This window comes from Morchella sextelata (assembly GCF_020137385.1).
Source record: "Morchella sextelata strain SCLS chromosome Unknown scls_6, whole genome shotgun sequence".
NCBI classification, from domain to species: domain Eukaryota; kingdom Fungi; phylum Ascomycota; class Pezizomycetes; order Pezizales; family Morchellaceae; genus Morchella; species Morchella sextelata.
Genome location: NW_025408621.1, coordinates 1,163,399 through 1,185,236, shown reverse-complemented (window position 1 = coordinate 1,185,236; position 21,838 = coordinate 1,163,399). Strand labels below are relative to the sequence as shown.

General features: G+C 49.2%; 4 protein-coding genes across 4 annotated transcripts; 2 read left to right on the top strand and 2 right to left on the bottom strand.

The window, feature by feature from the left end:
• Positions 1 to 1,806: 1,806 nt before the first annotated feature.
• H6S33_011432 (uncharacterized protein) lies at positions 1,807 to 3,513 on the bottom strand (the record flags this gene model as incomplete). Its single annotated transcript, XM_044842793.1, has 1 exon — positions 1,807 to 3,513. The coding sequence occupies one exon, from the start codon at positions 3,511 to 3,513 to the stop codon at positions 1,807 to 1,809; it is 1,707 nt and encodes a 568-aa protein (XP_044696200.1).
• Positions 3,514 to 10,033: 6,520 nt separating this feature from the next.
• H6S33_011431 (uncharacterized protein) lies at positions 10,034 to 11,328 on the top strand (the record flags this gene model as incomplete). Its single annotated transcript, XM_044842791.1, has 2 exons — positions 10,034 to 11,041; positions 11,098 to 11,328. The coding sequence occupies 2 exons, from the start codon at positions 10,034 to 10,036 to the stop codon at positions 11,326 to 11,328; spliced, it is 1,239 nt and encodes a 412-aa protein (XP_044696199.1).
• Positions 11,329 to 13,403: 2,075 nt separating this feature from the next.
• On the bottom strand, positions 13,404 to 13,808 carry H6S33_011430 (uncharacterized protein; the record flags this gene model as incomplete). The annotated part of the gene is made up of 1 exon (XM_044842790.1): positions 13,404 to 13,808. One exon carries the CDS (start codon positions 13,806 to 13,808, stop codon positions 13,404 to 13,406), a length of 405 nt encoding a protein of 134 aa, XP_044696198.1.
• Positions 13,809 to 16,350: 2,542 nt separating this feature from the next.
• On the top strand, positions 16,351 to 18,030 carry H6S33_011429 (uncharacterized protein; the record flags this gene model as incomplete). The annotated part of the gene is made up of 3 exons (XM_044842789.1): positions 16,351 to 16,404; positions 16,481 to 17,008; positions 17,068 to 18,030. The coding sequence occupies 3 exons, from the start codon at positions 16,351 to 16,353 to the stop codon at positions 18,028 to 18,030; spliced, it is 1,545 nt and encodes a 514-aa protein (XP_044696197.1).
• Positions 18,031 to 21,838: the final 3,808 nt, after the last annotated feature.

The window sequence follows — 21,838 nt, the reverse complement described above, 5'->3', positions numbered from 1 at the left end:
TAATACTCGGAGGAAAAGTCAAGAAAAAAGATATTCTTGGGCGGTGACCTCGTCTCAGAGTAGTTGTCAAACGGTTTATGCCCCTGCCCTTACCCTTTTCTATCGAGGGCAGTATATATAGTCCACGAGGACGCTCGAGGCGAGGTTTGAGAATGTCCTCGAGGTACCTTGTCCTCGTCGGCCTCTGTCCTTGTCTGACCTCGATGTCTAACACAGTTGTCCTCGAGGTTCCTCGGGGAGAGAAAAAACGGTATTTATTTCAATTAAAAAAGCATATTCTATCCTTGACCTCATCTTAATTGGGAGATTAAGTGTATAATATGCTAAGAATTATCCTCGGGGTCCTCAAGACAAGGACAGTTAGTGTCCTCGAGACTCCTTGTCTTTTTAGACCATTGCCCTTGTATGTCATCGAGGACATATCCTCGAGGCAAGGACACAAGGACCCTCGTCCTCGTGGACCACACTAATCGGGGGTTTATTGAAGATTTATTGAGTGTCTCCTAGTGTGCTAGGCATAACGGAAAGGCTCAAGAATCAGATAGATGCTTGATATTAGTAGGTGAACACGACGGAAGTAAAACCCTTCCGGATCTTGTATGACATCGTTGGCTCCCATCAATCTTGTGTATCAGACGACTTTCCTAGCCACTCGGACACCCCATCACTCGGATAGTCAATGATGAAGGGATATAGAAGTTGGTCACAACGCTAATCCTCTCCTTTCTACGTTAGGACTCTGAGTGAAGAGAGTGTCCGAGTGGTTAGGGAAGCCGTCCCTAGTAACTAAGAGTGGCCTCACATAAAGTATCCAGACTTTTTGGCATGCATTTTTTCCCTCCCCTCTGTACAGGATAGCTCGATCCCAGGACTTGCCATCGGTGGAAAGGGTAATGGGGGAGGAGGGTATGTTTTCGCGCAAAAGGTAAGGGAAGAGTGAAATTTAACTACACCGCAGCTCTGACTTCAACTACGCCATAAACTACCCGGAATCCCAACTCACGGTTTAGTTTCAACCTAACTTTGGCGCGAATTGGCTGTTTTTCGGGGAGATTGGTATTTCCCTTGAATTACATTTCCTGAGACGTTCGTTGAGAGATATATACTATTTGAGGGGTTTTGAGTCAAATATTCCCCCAGTCGATATCGACGCTGGAAAACCTAGTGACAAATGAGACCACCTTAACCGAGCTTATCTTATTACCTCGCCTTGATCAGGTGCCTCGCAGGTAGCCTTATTGACGCTTGTTATACCGGGGATTATATCCCAATATCAAAAGTTTTGGATCAAGGGGGACGTGCACCTAGCTCCTCGTTTTTGAGAATACCAGCCTGGCACGTGTTGTTGAAGTCGCCTACCGTGAATGACAGACTTCGATTATCCTTATTCTTTAATTTTGGAGCGCTCGAAGCCGCCTATAACGTAAATCACGGGGAACTCGGATATGACAGGGAAGTCGGATGTCTCAGATTATTCATTCACTGTGGTGTCCGTCCGGTTTTCATAGGGTGAACCGCAACATGATCCACACATAATTAAGGGTTGTGAACGCCAACATGATCTACACATAAAGGTGGTGAACGGTAACATGATTTGTAATTTAGATATGAGTTGAGTTCCCCGTACTATGATCCTAACAACTGCTATCACCCGCACTACAATCCCAACTAATAACTACTATACAGAAATAATATTATATCAATACGGTACCACACTTCAAGTTTCCCCTTATGCTGAGATGATAATTAAAGATATTAGTAGGAGTTCTGGACGAGATTTGAATGCGACAAAGGAATGTGTATAGGTTAGGGTACAAGAGACTGACCTTCACTTTTGGTTTTTCCGGTCTTTGTTTTTGATGTGCGCTTTCCCTTCTTCAACTTGTCCGCCTCTTTCTTTTCTAACAGTGCCTTCAGTCTCATTATCTCCGCCCCTGTAATCACCTGCGCTTTAGAGATCACTCTTCTGTCGGTTTTTACTGCCCTTTTTCCCTCATATTTGACCCTAATGTCCCGGAGTTGAATTTTGGCAATTTCCGCTTGAGTGAGGGACTCTTCTGCTAAATGTGACATTCGAAGGATAATTGCTTTATATTCATTTTGAGTGAGCCCCGGTACTGGCCCTTGGTTGATATTTGATACTTGAACTGATCCAGATTGCTCCGTTTTAGAATAGATTCCGGGATTTAAAGCAAATTGAGTTTGATGGCGCAGGTCACATCTGTTCTTTGGTGTTTGAAGGCATGGGTGATGTAGAATTTGGAGATTGGACTTCCAGGGAGTTGCAGGACCGGGTTTTTGGTTCGGTTTGAGTTTGGTTAATACTTTATCGGGGTTGAATGGGAAAATACCAGTGGTCCGGAAAGCCGCCTGTATTGAGGATTTGGTGTATGTTTTTTTCCGAGCATCGACAAAGAATGACCAAAAAGTGCTTTTATTTATACCGGTTCGGATTTCTCGAAGGTGTGTGTCTGCTGCTTTACCATAATAATGTTGAAGGGGGCCGAATAGACCTACATCTAGAGGTTGAAGTAGGTGAGTTGAATGGGCAGGGAGACACATGATATGAATGTTCTGAGAGGAGGCATAAGAGCAAAACTCATAGGTTAGGTGTGAACCATGACCATCTAAAATCAATAGGCATGGTCGGGCTCCACTGATCTTTTTGGAGTGAATGTCGAAGTGCTCTTTCAACCATCGCAACCCCATATTATTGTTTGTCCAACCATTGTCGCTAAAACAAAAGACCGCTTCCGCATCATCTGTCGATTGGTGCCAACCTATGTAATGACTCTTCCCTTTATAGATTACCCAAGCTGGAAGAACACAACCTGCTACAGAGACCGCTTCAATGACTGTGATCAACTCCCAGGAACCATCCTGGGCAACGTTTGGATTTCTTTTCCCTGACCGGCAGATCACTTTCGCTTTTGATGAGTAACCAAGTATAAACCCTTTCTCGTCAAAATTGTACGTATCCTGGTTGGGGCGAAACCCTTTAGAGATTAGGGTGTGGATAAGCCGGTTTAGCTTATTGTAGTAGTCTCTTAACGTGATGGGATTATTTGCTAGCTGCCTTTGACGATCCAGTTGGGTGCTGTATTTGGCTGAAAGATCTGGATGCCTATCAAGGAAACGTGTTATCCAGTTTCGTCCAATATGTGCTGCATCGGGCCCAAGATGTTCCTCTTCCGCGATCTTCTGCGCTAAAGCTGTCGCCATACCCCGCAGTAGATCCACCCTGGGTGGAAAACCTGCATCGTCCATGTCCTGGCACCATTTCTTAAGTGCCCTTTCCACGCTTGGTGGTAGCTTCTGCTGGTCCTGATGTGCTTCCCGTCTATTTTTTCTGCCATTGAATCGATCGTTCAATGTAGATGCGGCAATACCAAATTCTAGTGCGAGAACTGACCAAGGAGTGTTGTATTCCGCCCTCTTTGACAGTGCTCGATGTATACGATCCTCTCTTTCCTGCTCTGATAAAGCACCAGGTCGCGACTTCACTCTCACCATTTTCGGTTGTGGTTTTGTTATCACGGCGTTGATATTTTTCACAGGAGCAAACGATGATTAATGGCAAGGGTCAACTTGAATGAGTAATCTGGGACATCCGACTTCACAGGGATATCCGACTTCGCCGTGATTTACGTTAGCAGCTACTACTCCGTTTCCCTGCTCAGCGAGATCCCTACTGACCAAAACTTGGGGCCGCCGAATCTACGGCCAGGGAATATTTGTATGTGAAGTCTCGCTCAGTAGGGGTCTCGCTGAGCAGGAAATTTCCGTGCGGGGATGTTTCTAATAAAATAAGCGTGTCAATCACGGAATATCACTCGGGTCCGGCCGCCAGGGCTCCCGTATTTCTCAACCACACTGCGCATCATCGATTGGTACAGATTTAAGAAGCTTTGAATTGCAGGGATAGCTACATGAATGGATTGCTTAGAACCTTATGGTCAAATAGTCTTTCTAGAGGCTGACAAGCCGGAAAACTCGATCCAGAAAGGTCAGGATCGGGCAGGCAGACTCGGGACCAGAGGGATCTTTTAAATATTCTCCTTTCAAAAACTACCACGGGTATTTATACCTGCCACTTCCATATACCACGAATGACTGATATGGGCCGTCCCGATCGGCCTAGTAAAGGCAAGGCCTGACCAGCCGGCGATTAACCCCGACCCGACCGGACCATGTCCATCCGGTAACAGATGACCGGATAATTTCTTTATGTCCGGGCCGCCGGCGGGCTTAAGCCGCCCGCACCTGTATTACCTGGTTTAGGATTTCCCCGAGACCACGATATCACGATACTACCATGACAGCCAGACCAGCTGCCAGCTCGAGATACTTGCGTCCCCGCCCCGGATCCTGGCCAGAAAATTATCGGAGAGATTTGTTTTGGATTCTGTTCTTCACATGTCTACTTCATATCCACCTACCTAGAAAACGGCTATAGCTACTCCCGAGTCCTAAGTCATGGATCCCTGGCTCGAATTGGAGCAGCCCAAACAAAGAGCCAAGGCAAGCATAAAATAAAGTTTGCAAGTTGTAACTCTGAAGGACGACATATCCGGTTTCAACAAGCGTACCCCGGATTTGCAGACGATCATATGACTATGTATAAAACAGTCGGGTTCTGCAGTGAAACACTGCACTGCTTTCATTTCCGCATCTAAGGCCTAGGTAGCACCGGGAAAGATTCCTTGGACTCTTGTCGAGGCCTGACGAGTGAGACTCTGTAAGTGTATTCGTGAAAGTACTCGCGGCGGGCATGAAGTACCCGAATCTGCAGCTGCAAGTTTTTGGTGTATTTTTGACTTCTACTCCAATGGAAATTGCAGATTAGGACGTGCATTTTCGGGTACTTGTTACCTGCTGCGAGTATATACACTAGCAAAGGCTTTGCTACCCTTCACTCCATAGCGTTTCCGAACTGGACTTCCGCCAAAATCTTGTTGTCATGCACGATTTACTCTACTCTACGCCCATATGCAGACCCAGTCCAGTTCGGAAGCATTATGAAATAAAGAGTAGAGTAGATGTAAAGGTCTCAAACAACCCGAGCTTTTAGGTTTCGTCCCACATTATTCGCCCGTGGTCAATATATTATCTTCCCCACAAGTCTTGATATATTTTCTTTTGACAGCAGCATAGTTAAATCGTGCCGGTTATTCCTTATGAGACGTTCTTTGTGCATGTGAATAAGCTCAAGAAAAAAGATGTCCTATATTTGTACCTAGAAGAGTTTAGCACGACCTAGTGCGTTCCCCCACTAAGGGAATCCGGCCAATGATTTTCGGTATAGGGTTGGGGCCAGGCGCGATTGTGCTTTGAATGAAAGCTCTTGGTGCTTAATGTATGTAATATATGGGGGGAGGGGGGCGGAAAAACAAAGAAGAAATCACCATGGGGTACAAACATAGTTGAAGATTTTGGTCAGGTCTGACAACTAACCCTAACCCTGAAGAGCTTGTGACACTTTGGAAATGGTAGAGCGTTGTAGTGATAGAGTAGAGTGTAACTATCGGCTTAGCGACTTGGCCGTAAAAATAGCCCGGATGTGCTCATTGGCTATAAACCTGTGATAATGCCAGGTGCCGAGCTGAATGATGTAGATGGAGTAGTAGGGAATGAGCTGGGGATGCAATGACAAGAAGTCGCAAGTTCCCCGCAGTCTCAGGGCTGAGAACCGCAGATTCAAAGCTTCTTTTTAGATAGTAGATACTCTATCATAGGATATAATTGCGTTGTCATTGCATCCACCTCTCATCGAAATGTAGCTTTACCAATCAGCCTACGATCCCAGGTAACTTACATGTAGGGCATTAAGCAAGTTGAGTTGCTTATTCTCGATTGCTTAAACAAGGCGTTCCTGGTTACCAGCCTCCAAGGGTATCATTGCTATGCAGTGAGCCTAATGGGTTGAATCCGGTGCCTGAAAAGGGAGGCAGACCCTGGTTACTCACCGTGTTTTGCACTTGTTACGCCTTTTGCACTTTTTTTTTTATCTAATGGACACCATGACTTGAGGTGTCCGGTTTGTGTTGCTGTCTTTAGTTGTTTCGATGAGCTGGCGGAGATGGCGTCCCTGCGTATGCCTGATGACTAGAGTAGATACATCAGATATATAGATTTGGATATGGTGGGAGCAGTGGGGTAGGTAGCTAAGACTTAGAAACCAGCTCCCCCTCCAAAAAAAAAGACTGGGCTGGGAGAAGTGCAAAACTCGGTGCCGTTGGTAATGATCTTGAGATATCAGCCATGCCAGCAGGACACGTACCTGGGCACTCCTGTTGAAGCGAGATGATACCCCAGATATCAAGATAAGGATTTAATTAGGCAGTTGGTAAAGTACATCTGATAGTTAGTAAGTAGACAGTAGCGGTTGTAGATCGCAATTAAACACCACGTGATATGGCGTGTAGCTCACCTGCTTCCTACGCGTGACTGTCGTTCCAGACGACACGCGTACAAGCCATCGCAGGTCCTACTCTGGTACATAGGTGTTTTGGTTATCGGGAACTAGGCGGAGGGGGCTTTGTGGGGTGCATTGTCGGCTGGTACTACTGTAGTAGTAGAATACTCTAGTGGTGCCGGTACCTTCTCTAGTGACCGGATGACCGGCGGCGCACTGACTAAAATTTACCAAGAATAATACTAACACTACCAAGTAGTACTGCTACTAACTGGTTACTGTAGCATTGCACTCCGCATTCCAGTTTATTGAGGCCGGCGTAGGATAAAAGGTGAGATCATTTGGTTTCCTGTGCCGCCTGGGGACACGCGTTCTGTTTTCTGAATTCCCGGATAATTCCTACTAATGTTGAACAACTGTAATTAGATGGTCCCACGGCCGTACGGCGCGGGTGACGGGTCGGAATTTTGTGGTTTGTGGTGACTCGGAATTGTGGTCCAGAACTGGAACGGCAAGATTAAGGAATTTTGTGCCTTATTCTTTTTAGACCTTATGCACCCAGGAATTTGGGTATCATTGACAAGGTTTGGGGTGTCAGTAAATCATGGTTCAGGGAATACTTAGAGTGTATGGCCAATTGAAACTCTATTACCTCACAAAAGTGCATGAAAAACACTTTTTAATTCGTTCTCTAGAGATTTCCTGAATAGTGTGTAAACCCTGCCAATAGGGCTGAGGTTAACCATGACCACTTGAAAGTTGGAACGGGGTGGTCATGACCAGTTTGCGAAGAGCAGGGTTGCGATAATGCGGCTCACACCTGTAGTTGAATAGAGCTTCGTTATCAAGGGCCACTAGATATGAAGACTTTGAGTGGAGAGCATACATAGATTTTTTCAGCGCAGGTACTACCGAGTACCCAGAATCCTGGCTCTGAAAAAAAAGAGGAGGAAAATCGCTTCCCAAATGACGTGAAGCGCTTCGCGAAATTCCCTCATCTTAAGAAATTGCGGTTGCGGCTACTACTGCATGTGCTATGAAATTGTGTGGTCGGTAATGCCGGCAGGGTGTGTTTGTTCCTGCATCATGAGAACCTCAACGGCAGCTTAAAGTGCATACATTCCTACAATGCCTACAATAGATTTCTTGCAGCGGAGGGTCGTTATTTGGCTGATATCTAGAACCAATATATTGTTGATTGATAGACAGTAAATCTTTACTGAATAGTTGTGATGTTCTTCAAGGGATATAGCGCAATTCAATATCACAGACCTCTTGCTGTCTTCCTGCCGGCGGGCCTCCGCAAAGACCAGTCCGTTGCATGGAACCCAGGGCCTAGTAGCCAAGGATGCCATATTCCCTGTATGTTTACTCGCATGCCCATCCAGAAAGAGTTCCCACTTGGCGAGAATGCCTAAAGTCTCTATCTCAACAACAACAACAACCCATAAAAAATGTGGAGTACAATAATTAATTTTCTAGAGTAGATTGTGTGGAGTTGCCGACAACATTACGATTTGAGGACTTAGCTGGCGCACGAGGTATGTACTATCATTAACCTTTAATGATCGACGCCGAGCAAGTTCTTGTTAGGAACCGACTCACTTGGGCCCCGAGTATGTATGTATGTAGAGTACTTAGTGCTGCCCAGACACGTGTATGTAGATTATCATCGCGACTCGGACCTAACGCTTTTCTCGCCTTGGAATTATTATCCACTGATAAGGATCTCGGCGGGGTTTTATTTTTCCTTTCGGAGGAGCGGGAGATGTCTGGAATTTGCAGGTTGACATTTTGGTTCTTGGGTTCGGGCCACGTGCGGGATATTAGTGACAAGACAAAAGACGTTGGTTTGATCAGCTAGGACTAACTGCACCTGGCCTTGGAACCAAACAAATTGTTTCTCATAGTTTTGTAGGAGGCGGGTCTTTGGATGCTCTATGCAGGTTCATACTCTACATGCTCCGCTCCGGCTCCTTTATTTCTCAGGGACGTGAAAGCTAACAGATGCGCTGTGGAGAAGCATAGGCCTAAGAACAGAATAGAATGATAGGGGTCTGTAAAGACTTATGCTGAGTCAATTCAGGAACAAAAAGGACGGTTTAAGGCGTTACATGTGGCTGTAGCCTCCCCCCAAGTAAGCATAATGAAATTGTATCAAAAACGCCATGAAGGAGTCAAGACACAAGAGACAAAGCTGTTCAGCACAGCCTCAATTTACTGGAGTCTTGGGGGCAATTGAAAGGGAATAGTTGATGATAGAAGGCGTTTTTTTTATTCTTGGGACCGGCTTGTGGAAATCATATCGAATCCAATCAAGAAGGTTGTTGTTGTTCCTGAGCTAGGAAGCGACAGACACCCGATCCGTCAAGCGGTTGAATCTGATGCCGGGGTCAGAAAATAGGGTGGTGTGGGGCCTCTAACTTTGAGTGGTGCTTCTTGCATGTCAGGTACAGAACCCACATGTACTTTATGCTTGGCAGGGGGATTGCAGTAAGCAGCATCAACAACATCTTGAAATTCGTTTCTGCCGTCAACCAGCCCGAATCGCGGCTACATGGCCACACCCACATCCACGCCCCAGATAGAAATAAATGGATCAAGAACAAGGAAGAGAGAAACACGATGAAAAACTCAAGACTCCTCCACATCGTGTGCCGCAAACCGTTAGATCTCACCAAGCCCTACGATCAACTACCGCCCTCGCAGAATCTAGAATTGCAAGAGAAGAAGAAAAGTTGAAAGATTTTTTTTGTTATCTATAGATTGATTCACTTAAAAGGTTCGATTTCCGCGCCGTTGTGATTGTTTCTCTTCCTATCATCGTTACACACCCTCTCTCTCTCTTCTCGCAAATTACTTTCCTTTACTTGGGCTTACACTTTAGGTGAGTTGAAACGACTTTGCATATTGTTCTTTCTATGATATTTTCCTTTGCGCCTTTTTTCCTTTTCACCTATAAATCAACCGTGCCTTGGGGGCAGAGAATCAGCCATGGAGCGGATAGAACAGGGTATTTCCACTCGAAGCCCCCCTGTTGTATTATACCTTGATGTTTCTCATTTCCCCATCTGCCCAGTCCTTGTCGCCCGCTTATATACCTGTATTGCATGTTGTGTGGCGCCATGGGTTGTTGAAAATGAGCATGGGCCTTTGAAGCTTGGCCCTGTTCCCGAGTGTGAATAGCGACTTCAGCATTAGAAGCGCAGCACCATACATGTACATACAAGCACCGTTTGGAGACGACGGCAGACAGCCCCCTGATCACACCTTTTCCTAATTGCCCAATCCTCTGCTTACCTGTTCTCAACACATGCCAGTTCTCTGCACTACTTCTACCTCTCATCTTCCTCTAATCCTTCTTTCTTCTTTTTCTTCTCTACAGCAATTCGCTCTCGCCGTTCTTTATCTTACTATTTGCTAATTAATTGCTCTCTTCCTACAGGAAAGGATACACTCATTCCTTTTCCATACACATTCCTTTTTAAGACAAGCAACGTAGAAGTTTTATACTTCGCACTCACCCTTTCTATCATCTTATACCTCTCGTATAAGAAGCTAGCTTTTGCTCAAATAGTCCCTGCAAACTTCTTCACAACTATTTTCACCCTCATCAAAATGATATTCTCCGCTCCAGCTTTCACAGCACTCTACATTCTCGCATCTACTGAGTTACTTGGTAGTGCCGCTGCTCAGCCTCACGGTGGTAGCCAGTTCAAGCACAGAGCTGTTCATGCCCGTGGCAACGTTGGTGAACATAAAGTCAAGACCGAGACCGAAACCGTAACCAAATACGTTACTATTACATCTGGATCCTACGGAACTCCCACCCCCGTTGTTGTTGCCTCGCCATCTCAGACTGGAGACGATCACGATAGCCATTCCAGCGTGGTCACATCTGTCATCATTCCGTCGGTCACCACCTCCCTGGCCTCTACTCTCGCAACCTCCACAACCGCCGCCGCATCAGCGTCAAGCTCAGTCTCTTCCGGCGGAAGCTACAACCTCGACATTGATGTTACTACCGGCAAGGGCGTCGACTCAAATCCCAACACCGGAAAGAACTTCCCCGATGGCGAGATTGACTGTGATGTCTTCCCTTCAGCATATGGTGCTATCCCTCTCACATGGACCACACTGCAGGGTTGGTCTGGTATCCAGGTCAACGGCGGGAACGGAGATGCCATTGGCAAGTGCACTGAAGGTGCTCTTTGCTCTTACGCCTGTCCAGCAGGATTCAGTAAGTCCCAATGGCCTGCTGATCAGCCTGCATCTGGCGAGAGCCATGGAGGACTTCTTTGCAAGGGTGGCAAGCTCCGCCTTACTCGCCCTGCCTATCCTCAGCTCTGCCAGGCTGGTGAGAGTGGTGTTACCGTCAGGAACGAGCTAGGAAAATTCGTGGCCGTGTGCCGTACCGATTACCCTGGATCCGAGAATATGGTTGTCCCATTGGCCTGTGAAGCCGGTTCCGAAAAGCAGTTGACCGTTCCCGTTTCCGATGTTTCATACAAGTGGCAGGGTAAGCCGACGTCCGCCCAATACTATGTCAACAAGGCCGGTGTTGGTATCAAGGATGGTTGCACCTGGGGTCAGGCAGGTCAAGGTCGTGGCAACTGGTCTCCGATGGTAAGTTTACTTTATTTTTAATCCGCTATTCAAGTCACGCTCCTAACCATCTATAGATTTTTGGTGCCGGCGAAGACTCTGGTATGATGTGGCTGTCTATCAGCCAGAACCAACTTAACAGCGAGCCTCTCGGTTACAACGTTGCCATTATCGGTGGTAACAGCGTCTGCACATACGAGAACGGCGTCTTCTCCACAGCTGGAGGATGCACCACCGCCGTCAAGCCTGGGCAGAGCGCCTACTTTGTCCTATACCCCATCGGCACTTCAAGCAAAGCTTATGCTTAAATCATTTGAACTATTTTTTCTTTTGTTTATTTGCGTGCATTTTAAGGGAGCTCAGTACATGGATAGGACACTTTATGTTGCGCATCATTATCGGTCACTCGTCTATGTTTCGGGAAACCAATGAGGTTTGGATTTGGGCTTGTCTTAGACTTTTTTATTTTGTTTGGGGGGGGGGGGGGGGCGAGGGACTTTTTATCTTGGGTTTTTTCTGGTCAACCATTGCGGGGCCAAGTAGCATCTTCATGCATTTCATTTGTCCTTTGTCTATATTATTTGCTATATACTTTTATCGTCTGTTTGAGGAAAGGGTGGGCATTTACTTGGCTTAGGATGGAATAAGATCGGGGACGGAGTGGTCTTGCGAGACGAGATTTCAATTCTTTGTATAAATTCACATACAGTCTTTTTATTTCCTATACCTTGGATACTCCTTTTTTAAGCATAGTTTTTATTCAATTCTACATACCGTGTTCTCAGTCATGTCTTTTGATATCTCTAGTTGTTCGTGACTACATGTATCGTTGGCTGTTGCTGCAGTTTGGTGTTTCTCTTTCCTTAAAGCACAAGTCCTTATCTACCTCGACCAACCACAATAGTCTTATCAACATTGTTATTATTATCTGCAAGCAATCATGCATGCATGGTCAATCAATCGCTTCATCCCTCATCTGGAGTGCCCTACCTACTCTATTTTCTGTGCATGAAGTCATGTCGCGTGCCGTAAATACTTTAGCAGAATCGTCTATCCACCCAATCGGTACTTCCCACAACCCACAGAGTCGACATTCCTCAACACTCACCCACCAATCATCGCTTATGTATCGTCACCATCACTTCTACCATACCGTTGTTTCGTTTTCGCGGCGGTCAACATCGAGTGAGTCGAGTACAATGCCTTTCAAGAAGCCCGGAGGTGTGACGCACCGCGGGTGAGTGGGCGAGTGGGTGGGTGTGGTGGGTGGTGGTGGTGGTGGTGGTGGTGGTGGCGTGCTGGGCTGATAAGGCGTTTGGTAACTCTTGCCTTCTTCTAACAATCTTATCATACCTACCTCCACCGTCGGAAACTACTACATTCCAACCAGCCCAACCCGATGTCATGTCCGAGAACTTCAATGCCGTGAAAAGAAGGATGGTATGATAGTATACATGTACCTTTTGCCGCTGATGATACTTATGATACCTTTTTTTTTTTTTTGCCGCCGCCGCCGCCGCCGCTGATGGTGAATGATGTCAATACTGATCATGATATGATGGTTACCAAGCGGGTCCATATAACGGTAATAATAATAATAATAATAATAATATATTTTCCCTACATAGCATATTCCTTTTTCCATTTTTTTTTATGTCTCCGACATCCCCCCCCCCCCCCCCCCCAAAATCTTCCCCCTCCCCCTCCCCCTCCCCCGCGCCCCGATATATGGTATATGTAAAAAGAAAAGTAAGAATATATATTTCCTTTTCCGCGACGCACTGCACTGCACTGCACTGTGCTGTTTCTCCTCGACTCTCTTTTTTCCCCCCGCATCGGACGGACGCCTTTATCGTGCCGTACCCGTCCGTAGCAAGCAGCAAAAAAAAAAAAAAAAAAAGATTAGAGACAAGGAAAAGAAGGGCAAATGTAAGAATAGCATAAAAATATGAAATATGAAATAGGTAATGGAGCCAGGTGACCCGGCATGAAAAAAGCCACCGGTCACACAGGGCCTGGCCAAAGAAAACCGAAAGATGAAGAAGACACAGGGGCCCAGCCAGAAGGAGTAATAGTTCTACATACACAGAAAGGAAAAAAAAAAAATAATAAGAACCCCGCGAAAAATGAAATGAGGAAAAACCGGGAAGAGTAAGAATGATTATCGTAACGTAACGCTGCATGCAAAAAAAAGAGTACAGTGGAGTAAGAGTAAGAGTCGAGTCGAGCAAATGTTCTCCCGCCCGCCCGGCTATCCCGCCAGTCCATGCCCAAGCCCAAGCCAAAGAGTAAGAGTAATAGTAATAATAGCCATCCCATATGAAAGCCCCCCCGCCCAGACCAGCAAAAAAACAATAGTAAAAAGTTATCACAACCCCCCCATCTACGCCGCATCCCCCGCCACCGTCTTCTGGAACCTCCTCGCCACCTCCTCAACCCCCCAACTCGCCATGCGCGCCTCCGCCAGGCGGTCCGCCCGCGCAACCACGGTCCCCACCAGCATCTCGCGCTCCTTCCCCGCCTCCACCGTCGCCGTCTGTATCACGGCCGCGCCGGCGGCCGTCGCGATGGTCACGCGCAGCGGCGTGCCCAGCCCCATGCGGCACGCCGTGTCGTGCGCCTGCACGAACGCCGACGAGAGCGACGACAGCGCGGGGCTGTTGGGCGACGGGTGCGTCGACAGGATGGGGATCGAGTTGGCGTCGGTGAGGTGGGTGGTGAGCGGGCCGGAGAGGGCGGTGAAGTGGCTGGTGAGCGAGGCGGAGGGGGAGGGAGGTTCGGCGGCCATTGGAGGTGTGGGGGTGGTTGGTTGGTTGGTGGGTGGGAGAGATGTGGGACCGAGGTGTCGGGTTTGTGGACGGGTGGTGATAGGTAGGTGGGTGCTGGTGGGTAATGAATGTCACGTCGTATGTAGGTGGTTATTGGAGTGCAGCAGCAGCAGCAGCAGCGGTAGAGCGAGCGCTGTCAGCGTATCGTATGAGATGCAATGTGCGGGATGCGTGCCGTGGATATGGAGATGTGATCGATTCGCTGTAGCAGTATTACAGTGACAGTGGCAGTGGCAGTAACAGTAACAGTAACGACTGGGAGAGCAGCTCCGATCTGAACTGTAGGTCGCGCGAGAGGTTATGTATGTGTATGTGTATGTGTATGTGTATGTGTATATGTATAGGCAAGGCAGGTCAGGTCAGGTCAGGTCAAATCAACAGAAAAGAAGATTGGATGCCCCTTCACGAATCGACGAGCAGGAACGAGATCTATGTTATGTTATGTATGTAGCAAGGGGGCCGGGGTGGTGATTCCGGGAGAGAGGAAGGAGGTTGGGGGGAGGTTTGGTGGCCTCTCTCTCTCTATTACTGCTCTATATAAATGTGTTTCAATTCTCCCCCTTCCCTTGGAGGGAGGGGGGGGGCGCAAAAGGGAAGAAAAAAAAAAGTTTTTTTTATGCTATCTTTACTTCTTTCGAGACTGTCAATCTCACGAAGCCCTCGCTCTCTCTTCTCTTTTCTTTTTCCTTCCTTTGCAGCTCTCCTGGTCCTTGTTCCCTGCCTGCCTGCTTGCCTGCTCTGCTCTGCTCTGTGTCTGTGCTTCTCTCCCGTGTGCAGGCGCGGTTTGGGCCTGTGTCACGTGAGGCAGAGGTCCTGCGCATTAGAGATTTGTAGGGGACAGACAAATTTAGATTGAGCCCTCTGCCTCTGCCTCTGCTCTGCCTCTGCTCTGCCTCTGCTCTGCTCTAGCGAGCTGAGGTGCGTTTATTTATTTTAAATTTGCTGTTGCTGGCGCGCGACGGTTTTCTGACAGACGAGACGAGACAAGACAGGGTCTCGCTCTGTATTTTTCTTCCTAGGGCTGGCTGGCCTGCCAACTGCTACAGTGCTACCCGCCTAACGATGAAGTGGGTGAGTGGGTGAGTGGGTGAGTGGGTGAGTGGGTGAGTGGGTGAGTGGGTGAGTGGGTGAGTGGGTGAGTGGGTGAGTGAGATGAGTGAGATATGTGTCTTTTGTAGGCATTGTGTGTGGTGGACCGCCGTTTCATCATGTCTCAGTTTATCATCTCTTTTTCTTTTCTTCTTTCTCTTCTTTCTGCTTCTGCGTGTCTTACATGTAGTTCTGTCTCTTGTTTCGTTTTGTCTCGCGTAGCACAGCTGGTGGCCCTTCCATGAAAACGGAGACATCTCGCGTGCCCTTGGGCTGGGGACAGGGGAGGTGGAGGAGTGGCTGTCTGACTGGCTGGGGAGAGGTGAGGAGGTGAGTGCAGCCGATGGGATGGGATGGGATGGGTGCGAGTTATCTGATTGCTGAGATGGGATGGGTGCGAGTTATCTGATTGCTGAGATGGGATGGGTGCGAGTGATCTGATTGCTGAGATGGGATGGGTGCGAGTTATCTGATTGCTGAGATGGTGCATGAGATGAGAGATCGTTATCAGATGCAAATTGGCGGGTGTGTGGCGCCGGGTGGTTTGGATGTAAGTGTTTGTTGCGTTGCAGAGCCTCATTCTCGATCTCACGGATATTCACATCTTCGTGTCGCGGGGCTCCGAGGGGCCGGGCTCAGAGACAGAGCAACACGTAATCATATGACTTGTTGACTTATTATCGTGGTCGGGCCGTGGACCGTATTCGTACGGTGAACACTCATACTCATGGTCTGTATCAGAAACTGTTGAGGCTGCTAGCCAGCACCAGTAGCCAGAAGCCTGCCGTAGGTGTAGATTGCTGCTTGCAATTGAGCTTTTGATTAAACCCCAAAGGACGGGAAGACAGCAGTAATCAAAGCCCGCAGAGAATATATAACCAACATATCGATGATCTCCCCAACCATACATACATGTATATATATATATATATACACACACCGCAGCGCTCCAATGGCGCAATGCGTCGAAGTCTGTGCAGCAGGTGTAATTTCGACAGCCTCGCACGTAACCCCCCCCCCAATGACGCATCCCGAGGACTCATGCAGGAGGGGAATCGAACCCAACTGCCCGGCCTCTTCCCTTCCATCCTTCATCCTTGCACCGAACAGAGATATTCCTGCAGCGCACCGCTTCTGTCCAGTCCAGTCCAGCTGTGGCTCGGCCATTGATTGTGCTGCACGACCACGTGATCGCCAGGGCAGGGGTTGTTTGCTGGCCCGCAGAGCCTCGTCCGAGAGAGAGAGAGCGCAATCCGGGTAATCGCAACAGCATTCATTCCCCACCGCCGTCCTAAGCTAGCAAGCAAGCAAGCAAACCTCACAGCTCCACGACCCAAACCATCACCACCACAGCTTCAACAAACAGCCAAAACAGCCAAAACAGCCAGAAACCCCCCCACCCCCCCAAAACCAATGCCCGAAGACGAAGCCGCCAAAGCCGAACGGCTCGCAGCCGCAAAGAAACGAGTATAGTACCCACCTCCCCTCTCAGCTCCAATTGGCCTCATTCCCAACCCCACTAACCCACCACCACCCCCCCCAGATCGAAGCGCTCAAAAAGAAAAAAGGCAAAAAGGCCAAACCCGACTCCCCCTCCCCCTCCAGCAGCCGCCCCGGCACCCCCGACGTCCCCGACGACACCCCCGCCCCTGCCTCCACCAGCACACCCCCCCCACCATCCGACTCCCCCGCCTCCCCCTCCTCCGAGACGGACCAGTCCACGCCCCTCCCCGGCACCTCGCTGCACACGCGGCGCATCTCCACCTCGCTGCGACGGCCGTCAATCACCGGCGCTGAGATCCGCAAGAGCCCACTGTCGCCGACGGACCTGCCGGACCTGTATCGCAAGCAGGCGACGACCATCTCGGAGCTTACGGAGGCGGTGGAGCGCCATGAGGCAGAGATTGAGAGGCTGAAGGGCGAGGCGAAAAGGCTGGGGGATGCGGAGGTGGAGAGGGATGAGGCCGTGCAGGTGCTGGCGGGGGTGAAGACGAGGCTGAAGGAGGTGGAGGAGAGGGCGGAGGCGGACAAGGTGAAGGGGACGGAGGCGGAGGGACAGCTGGAGAAGCTGGTGAGCCTCATTCCTGTCTTTTTAGTGGTGGAGAGGGCCGTGAGTTAACGGGTGTGCAGAAAAACGAAGTCGCAGACTTGACGCGCCAGACGTCGCACCTAACCTCGCAGCTGTCCAACAAAGACAAGCAGATCGCCGACCTCAAGCTCCAATCCTCCACCTCCTCCACCACCCAGGACAAAGAATCCCTCACCGCAAAAGAGGAGCAGATCGAAACTATGGAAATGGAGATCTCCAAGCTGCGCGGCGACCTCGACCGCGCCATAAAGTCCCTCACCGACTCGCAGTCCAACCTCATCACCACAACAACAACCCTCACAACCATCGAATCCACCGTCGAATCCCTCACCGCCGAACTCACCACCGCCAAATCAACCCTCGAGTCCACCGCCGCCCTCCTAACCACCGAAACCGAAGCGCGGAAAACCGCAGAGGCCGCAGCAGCATCCGCAAAGGCCTCCCTCGCCTCCGAGTCCGCCGCGATGAAAACCCAGGCCGCCACACTAGCAACTCTGGAGAAGGACTACGCAACGCTGAAAACAATGTACCGCGACACCGACACGCGCAACCGCGAGTCCCTCGCCGAGCTCAGCGAGCTCCGCAAGCGCGTATCGGAGCTCGAAGCCGAGAACACCCGGCTGCGCTCGCAGCCGCGGGGCAACGGAAAAGACGACGAGGACGTCGACGAGATTGAGGACGCCGAGCGGCGGCGGCTGCAGAAGCGCGTGCAGACGCTTGAGCGCGACCTGCAGGCGCGCAGCGGCGGGGGCGGGGGCGGCGGTGGGTTCCAGACCGTTGATCTCGGGGCCGGGGACAGCGGCGGCGGCGGCGGCGGGTATGCGGCGCAGCAGCAGCAGTGGCAGCAGCAGCAGATGCAGGCCGAGGAGGAGCGGCGGCGCATGGAGATGGAGCGGCTGGAGAGGGTGCGGGAGGTCAAGCGGGGGCTGGAGCAGTGGAGGGGGTGGAGGATGGATTTGGCGAGTATGGGCGGGCCCGGGGTGGGGATGGTGTTTGATGTGTAGGGTGCATGTAGTTATGTAGCTGTAGTGTAGAGCTTAGGGCTAGGGGCGGGCGGGCTGGCTGGGGTGGGGGGGTGCGCAGGGCAGGGCTAGGGTTGGGCGGGGGTAATGATAGGACGCTCATTTTGTGTGCGTCATGGGGTGTCACTCGGGTTGTCATGTGATGTCGAGTCTTTGCTTTGCTTTGCTCTTTGCTCTTTGCTCTTTGGTTTGTGGCTGGTTTATACTGCGTAGCCACTCAGGCGGCCGCCTGTCGTTCAATGTGTAGTCCAAACGAATATAACTAGCCAACGCCGCTCAATCGTATCCCAAGAATGATAGCGCAATAAAACCTCAACACAGCAGTTGCGCATATTACATTTGTTGCACTCAATGGTGATGATGCCTTCGATGGGGCTGCAAGAGCCACCATCATCACTATCACTATCACTAGTATTATTACCGCTGCTATCACCGCCATCACCGCCATAATCATCATCACTACTAGCTAGCCAACATCACAGCTGAAATCAACGACAACTTACAACACCGCACATGTCTTTAAGCCGCAACTACATTTACAATAGGACACTGGTTACCCGCTTCAAGTACACCAGAAGAGCTAGTAGAACCTCCTCTCTGAGCACCCCCCCCGAAGCCGGACATCCGGCCAAGTAATGGCACAAGTTTACGCAAACAAGCAAGGAATTCTTGGATCTCTCGGGAAACGGTGAAGGACGGATTCAGACGAGCAGTCACAGTCGGATCATCTAGTAGAGCAGTCACAAGCAGTCACAGAGTCTGGGGGGGGGGGGGCTTGATGAATTGAAACAGCCCTATAGCTACGGATTCAATAGAGCAGTCACAGAAACTGGGAGGATAGACCGCCTCCCCCCCCCCCCGGAGAAGATGCTTGAGCTGGGGGGTGTATCTACTACGTAGCTTGCAAATTACCGATTTCCGAAGCTCTCTTGGATGCCCGGAGTTGTCGAGGAGTCGACGTTGCTGTTAATATGGGTTAAGGTTTAACACCGAGTTGGCCTGCTAGAGGAATTATATCCGCTCAAATTCTAGACACAGCGCTTCTACTGCTCATACCGATGATGAGCAGGAGTACTACTTCCGCTCATAGCTATAGCTATCGACTTTGCGATTACATCAACTTGGCCACCAGGGAAGATATATTTCCACTGCCTTTCCATCTGTCTCTATATCTAGATCTCTTGTAACCGGGCAGTGATTTTCTCACACGCGCGTCCTCCTCTCTGTGCATGCACTACACGCCATGCGGGATTGCTGTGCGATGCAAACGGCGGTCAACCCTCCATCTAAGGTTCCTTCTCGGGGCAAAGAGAGTTCCCGAGACTCTTTAAGGCTACGGACCTCCCTCCGGCCGTGAAGCAGAGGCATGTCCGCCGCATCAACTAGCCAAGTCTCGCGACGGCGGCGGCGTGGACCTGCACCGGCCTTGGACCGGTTCTGCAAACAGCTCTTCCCTTCTTCCACGCCGCTGGCTCTACGGTACGGGTTAGTTAGGCAGTGAACGCAGTATCCAAATGCGGTGAAGCGTCTCTAGAACCGCTCATGTGGTAGCTGACCTTCAAGCCAAGTCCTCCCGAGTCCCCCACTAGCCAAACACGACAGGGTAACGCACCCACCAGCCCAGAGCGGTATGAACTCCCCACAGCCGGTGCCCGTATCTACGGCACATCCGTAGCCACCATACCGCCACCCCCACCTATCAGTCTATCCCCCATCTGGACTAATACCACCACCACACCTCTACGGAGCTTCTAGGGACAGAAACAGGTTCGACGGAGTCTTACGCGTCTCCCCCCACTGCCCCCGGGGCTAGCTTCTAGATCCTTATCGTGATTCACGCGGCTCCTCTTGACGTCATCACTACCGCGGAAGTCTACACACTCCGTGATCCGAGATGTTCGGAAGAGAAAAAAGCTCGATTCGAGGTGCCGGGGTTAGGCATTTTTGGACGGCAGTGGAGCTCCGAGATGATTGATACCGACGGCTGGCGGAGGTTCAGGTGTACGCGTACGTATGCTGGGCGGAAGATAGATGCCTTTGGTGGGTTCGTAGTAGTAGACTCGACTCGGTGGCAAGAAGCGTTGGGTGCAAGTGCCCGATGCGTTTGGCTTAGGGGAGATCGACTTTGACGGGCCGGGAGTCGGGTTGATGGACGATGCTGCACATGGTGAGCGGAGGGTATCCCAGCGTTGATAGTCTGATGGAAAACGGGAGTAAACCGTGGCTGTGCACAATATCGTCAAGGGGTCTTTTGTCTGTTCTTGGATAGTGCTGTTATGGACGCTGGGGTAGCCTCGTTGGGACCGTGGTGAGATTCGGTGATGCGGTAGCGTTCATGGGGCTAGGTTTGTGGTTTTCGAGGGTCCTGTAGGCACATAACCTTAATTAGACCTTCGACGATACCCCCACGCTGGATCCTGTAGTTGGTTCTGAGTGTTTTTGTGGAGAAATAATTAAGTAAATATACATACAATCATGACCTACGGATGACACCAGTAGCCGTCGCTTACAGTGTTATATAATTTTCCTGCGTACGATAATTATTTGAATTTGCAGAAGAGGAATAGTTAATTGGTTGTTGATTAGTCATTAGCTACTCTTCTGCATGGATTCTCACTCGGGCCTGCTCCTGACGTTCCCATCAGGCTAAATAAAAAAAAACCAATATGAGATCCTTGAAGCTCCGCCTCGCGACATCAGAAGAGAGGGTGTTACGGGACCAGAGTAGAAAAATAAAAATTTAGATAACATGATTTATTTTTGAAAATGTTGTTCCAAATAGCTACATACCGAAAATTTCTTAGCAACGACGGGAAGCTCGGGAGTACATTCAACCTCCACCCGAAAGGAATTCTGTTAGCTACAAGTATGACCTGACATCGTGTGGCAGAGCTGTAACGCTCGAGCTCCAGCTCACCATGATCTAGCCACGATTAGATCTGCCATGCAGCGGGAGTAATTCAATTTAGGAATGAGATCCTTACATTGGAATGCCTGTTCTCTTGATTTAAAGCCGGCTTTATAATTAGGGACAGTCCCCACTAGCCCGATCATGGCCGGAGGCATCCTTATACTCATGCACTGTTTCTTGTTTTTGGCCATTAATGTTGAGAAACAAAATCTCCCTTATTTAGAAGTTTTTGAAAAAAGGGCGATGAGTAATTACAAACACGCAATAAGTAAACACAGGGTCAGAGTAGAAAATATATACCGATAGATTTCAGCAGATGAGGTTGTGGGCCGCTAGTTAGGCTGAGTTCTTAGATGACTCAAGGCCAATGATCTTTTTAATTGGTAAGGATACACCTTACTCAGTGGCCTCTGATTGGTGTTTATTTAATACTAGATCACTAGGGCGCAGTAAATAAAGCATTAATCATCGCAAGGTGATGCTTATGTTGATACTATTTTTATTTTATATGGGCAAGTACAAACGTATTGATGAAATAAAACTTTGAAATATACCTATGAAAGCACGTTTACTTCTGAGCTCTGATCATCCATCTTTTATAAAAAAAAATTCATCCCCCCGCAAACAAAAAAGGAAAAGAAAGGGGGAGTGGATGGAAAAAGGGGAAGAGAAAGGAAAGGAAAGATATAAAAGTGGTTTAGGAGGTCTTTCTACTCTAATCAAAGAATGCGGATGACTATCTATTATAAGGAGATCTAATTAATTGGTGCGAAATACTCCCCGAACAATGAAAATGATGAAGAAAATCTACATGATGTGGCATGCAGCCGGTAATAAACATATAAAATAAACAAAAGAATCCCCGAGGACTATATAGAA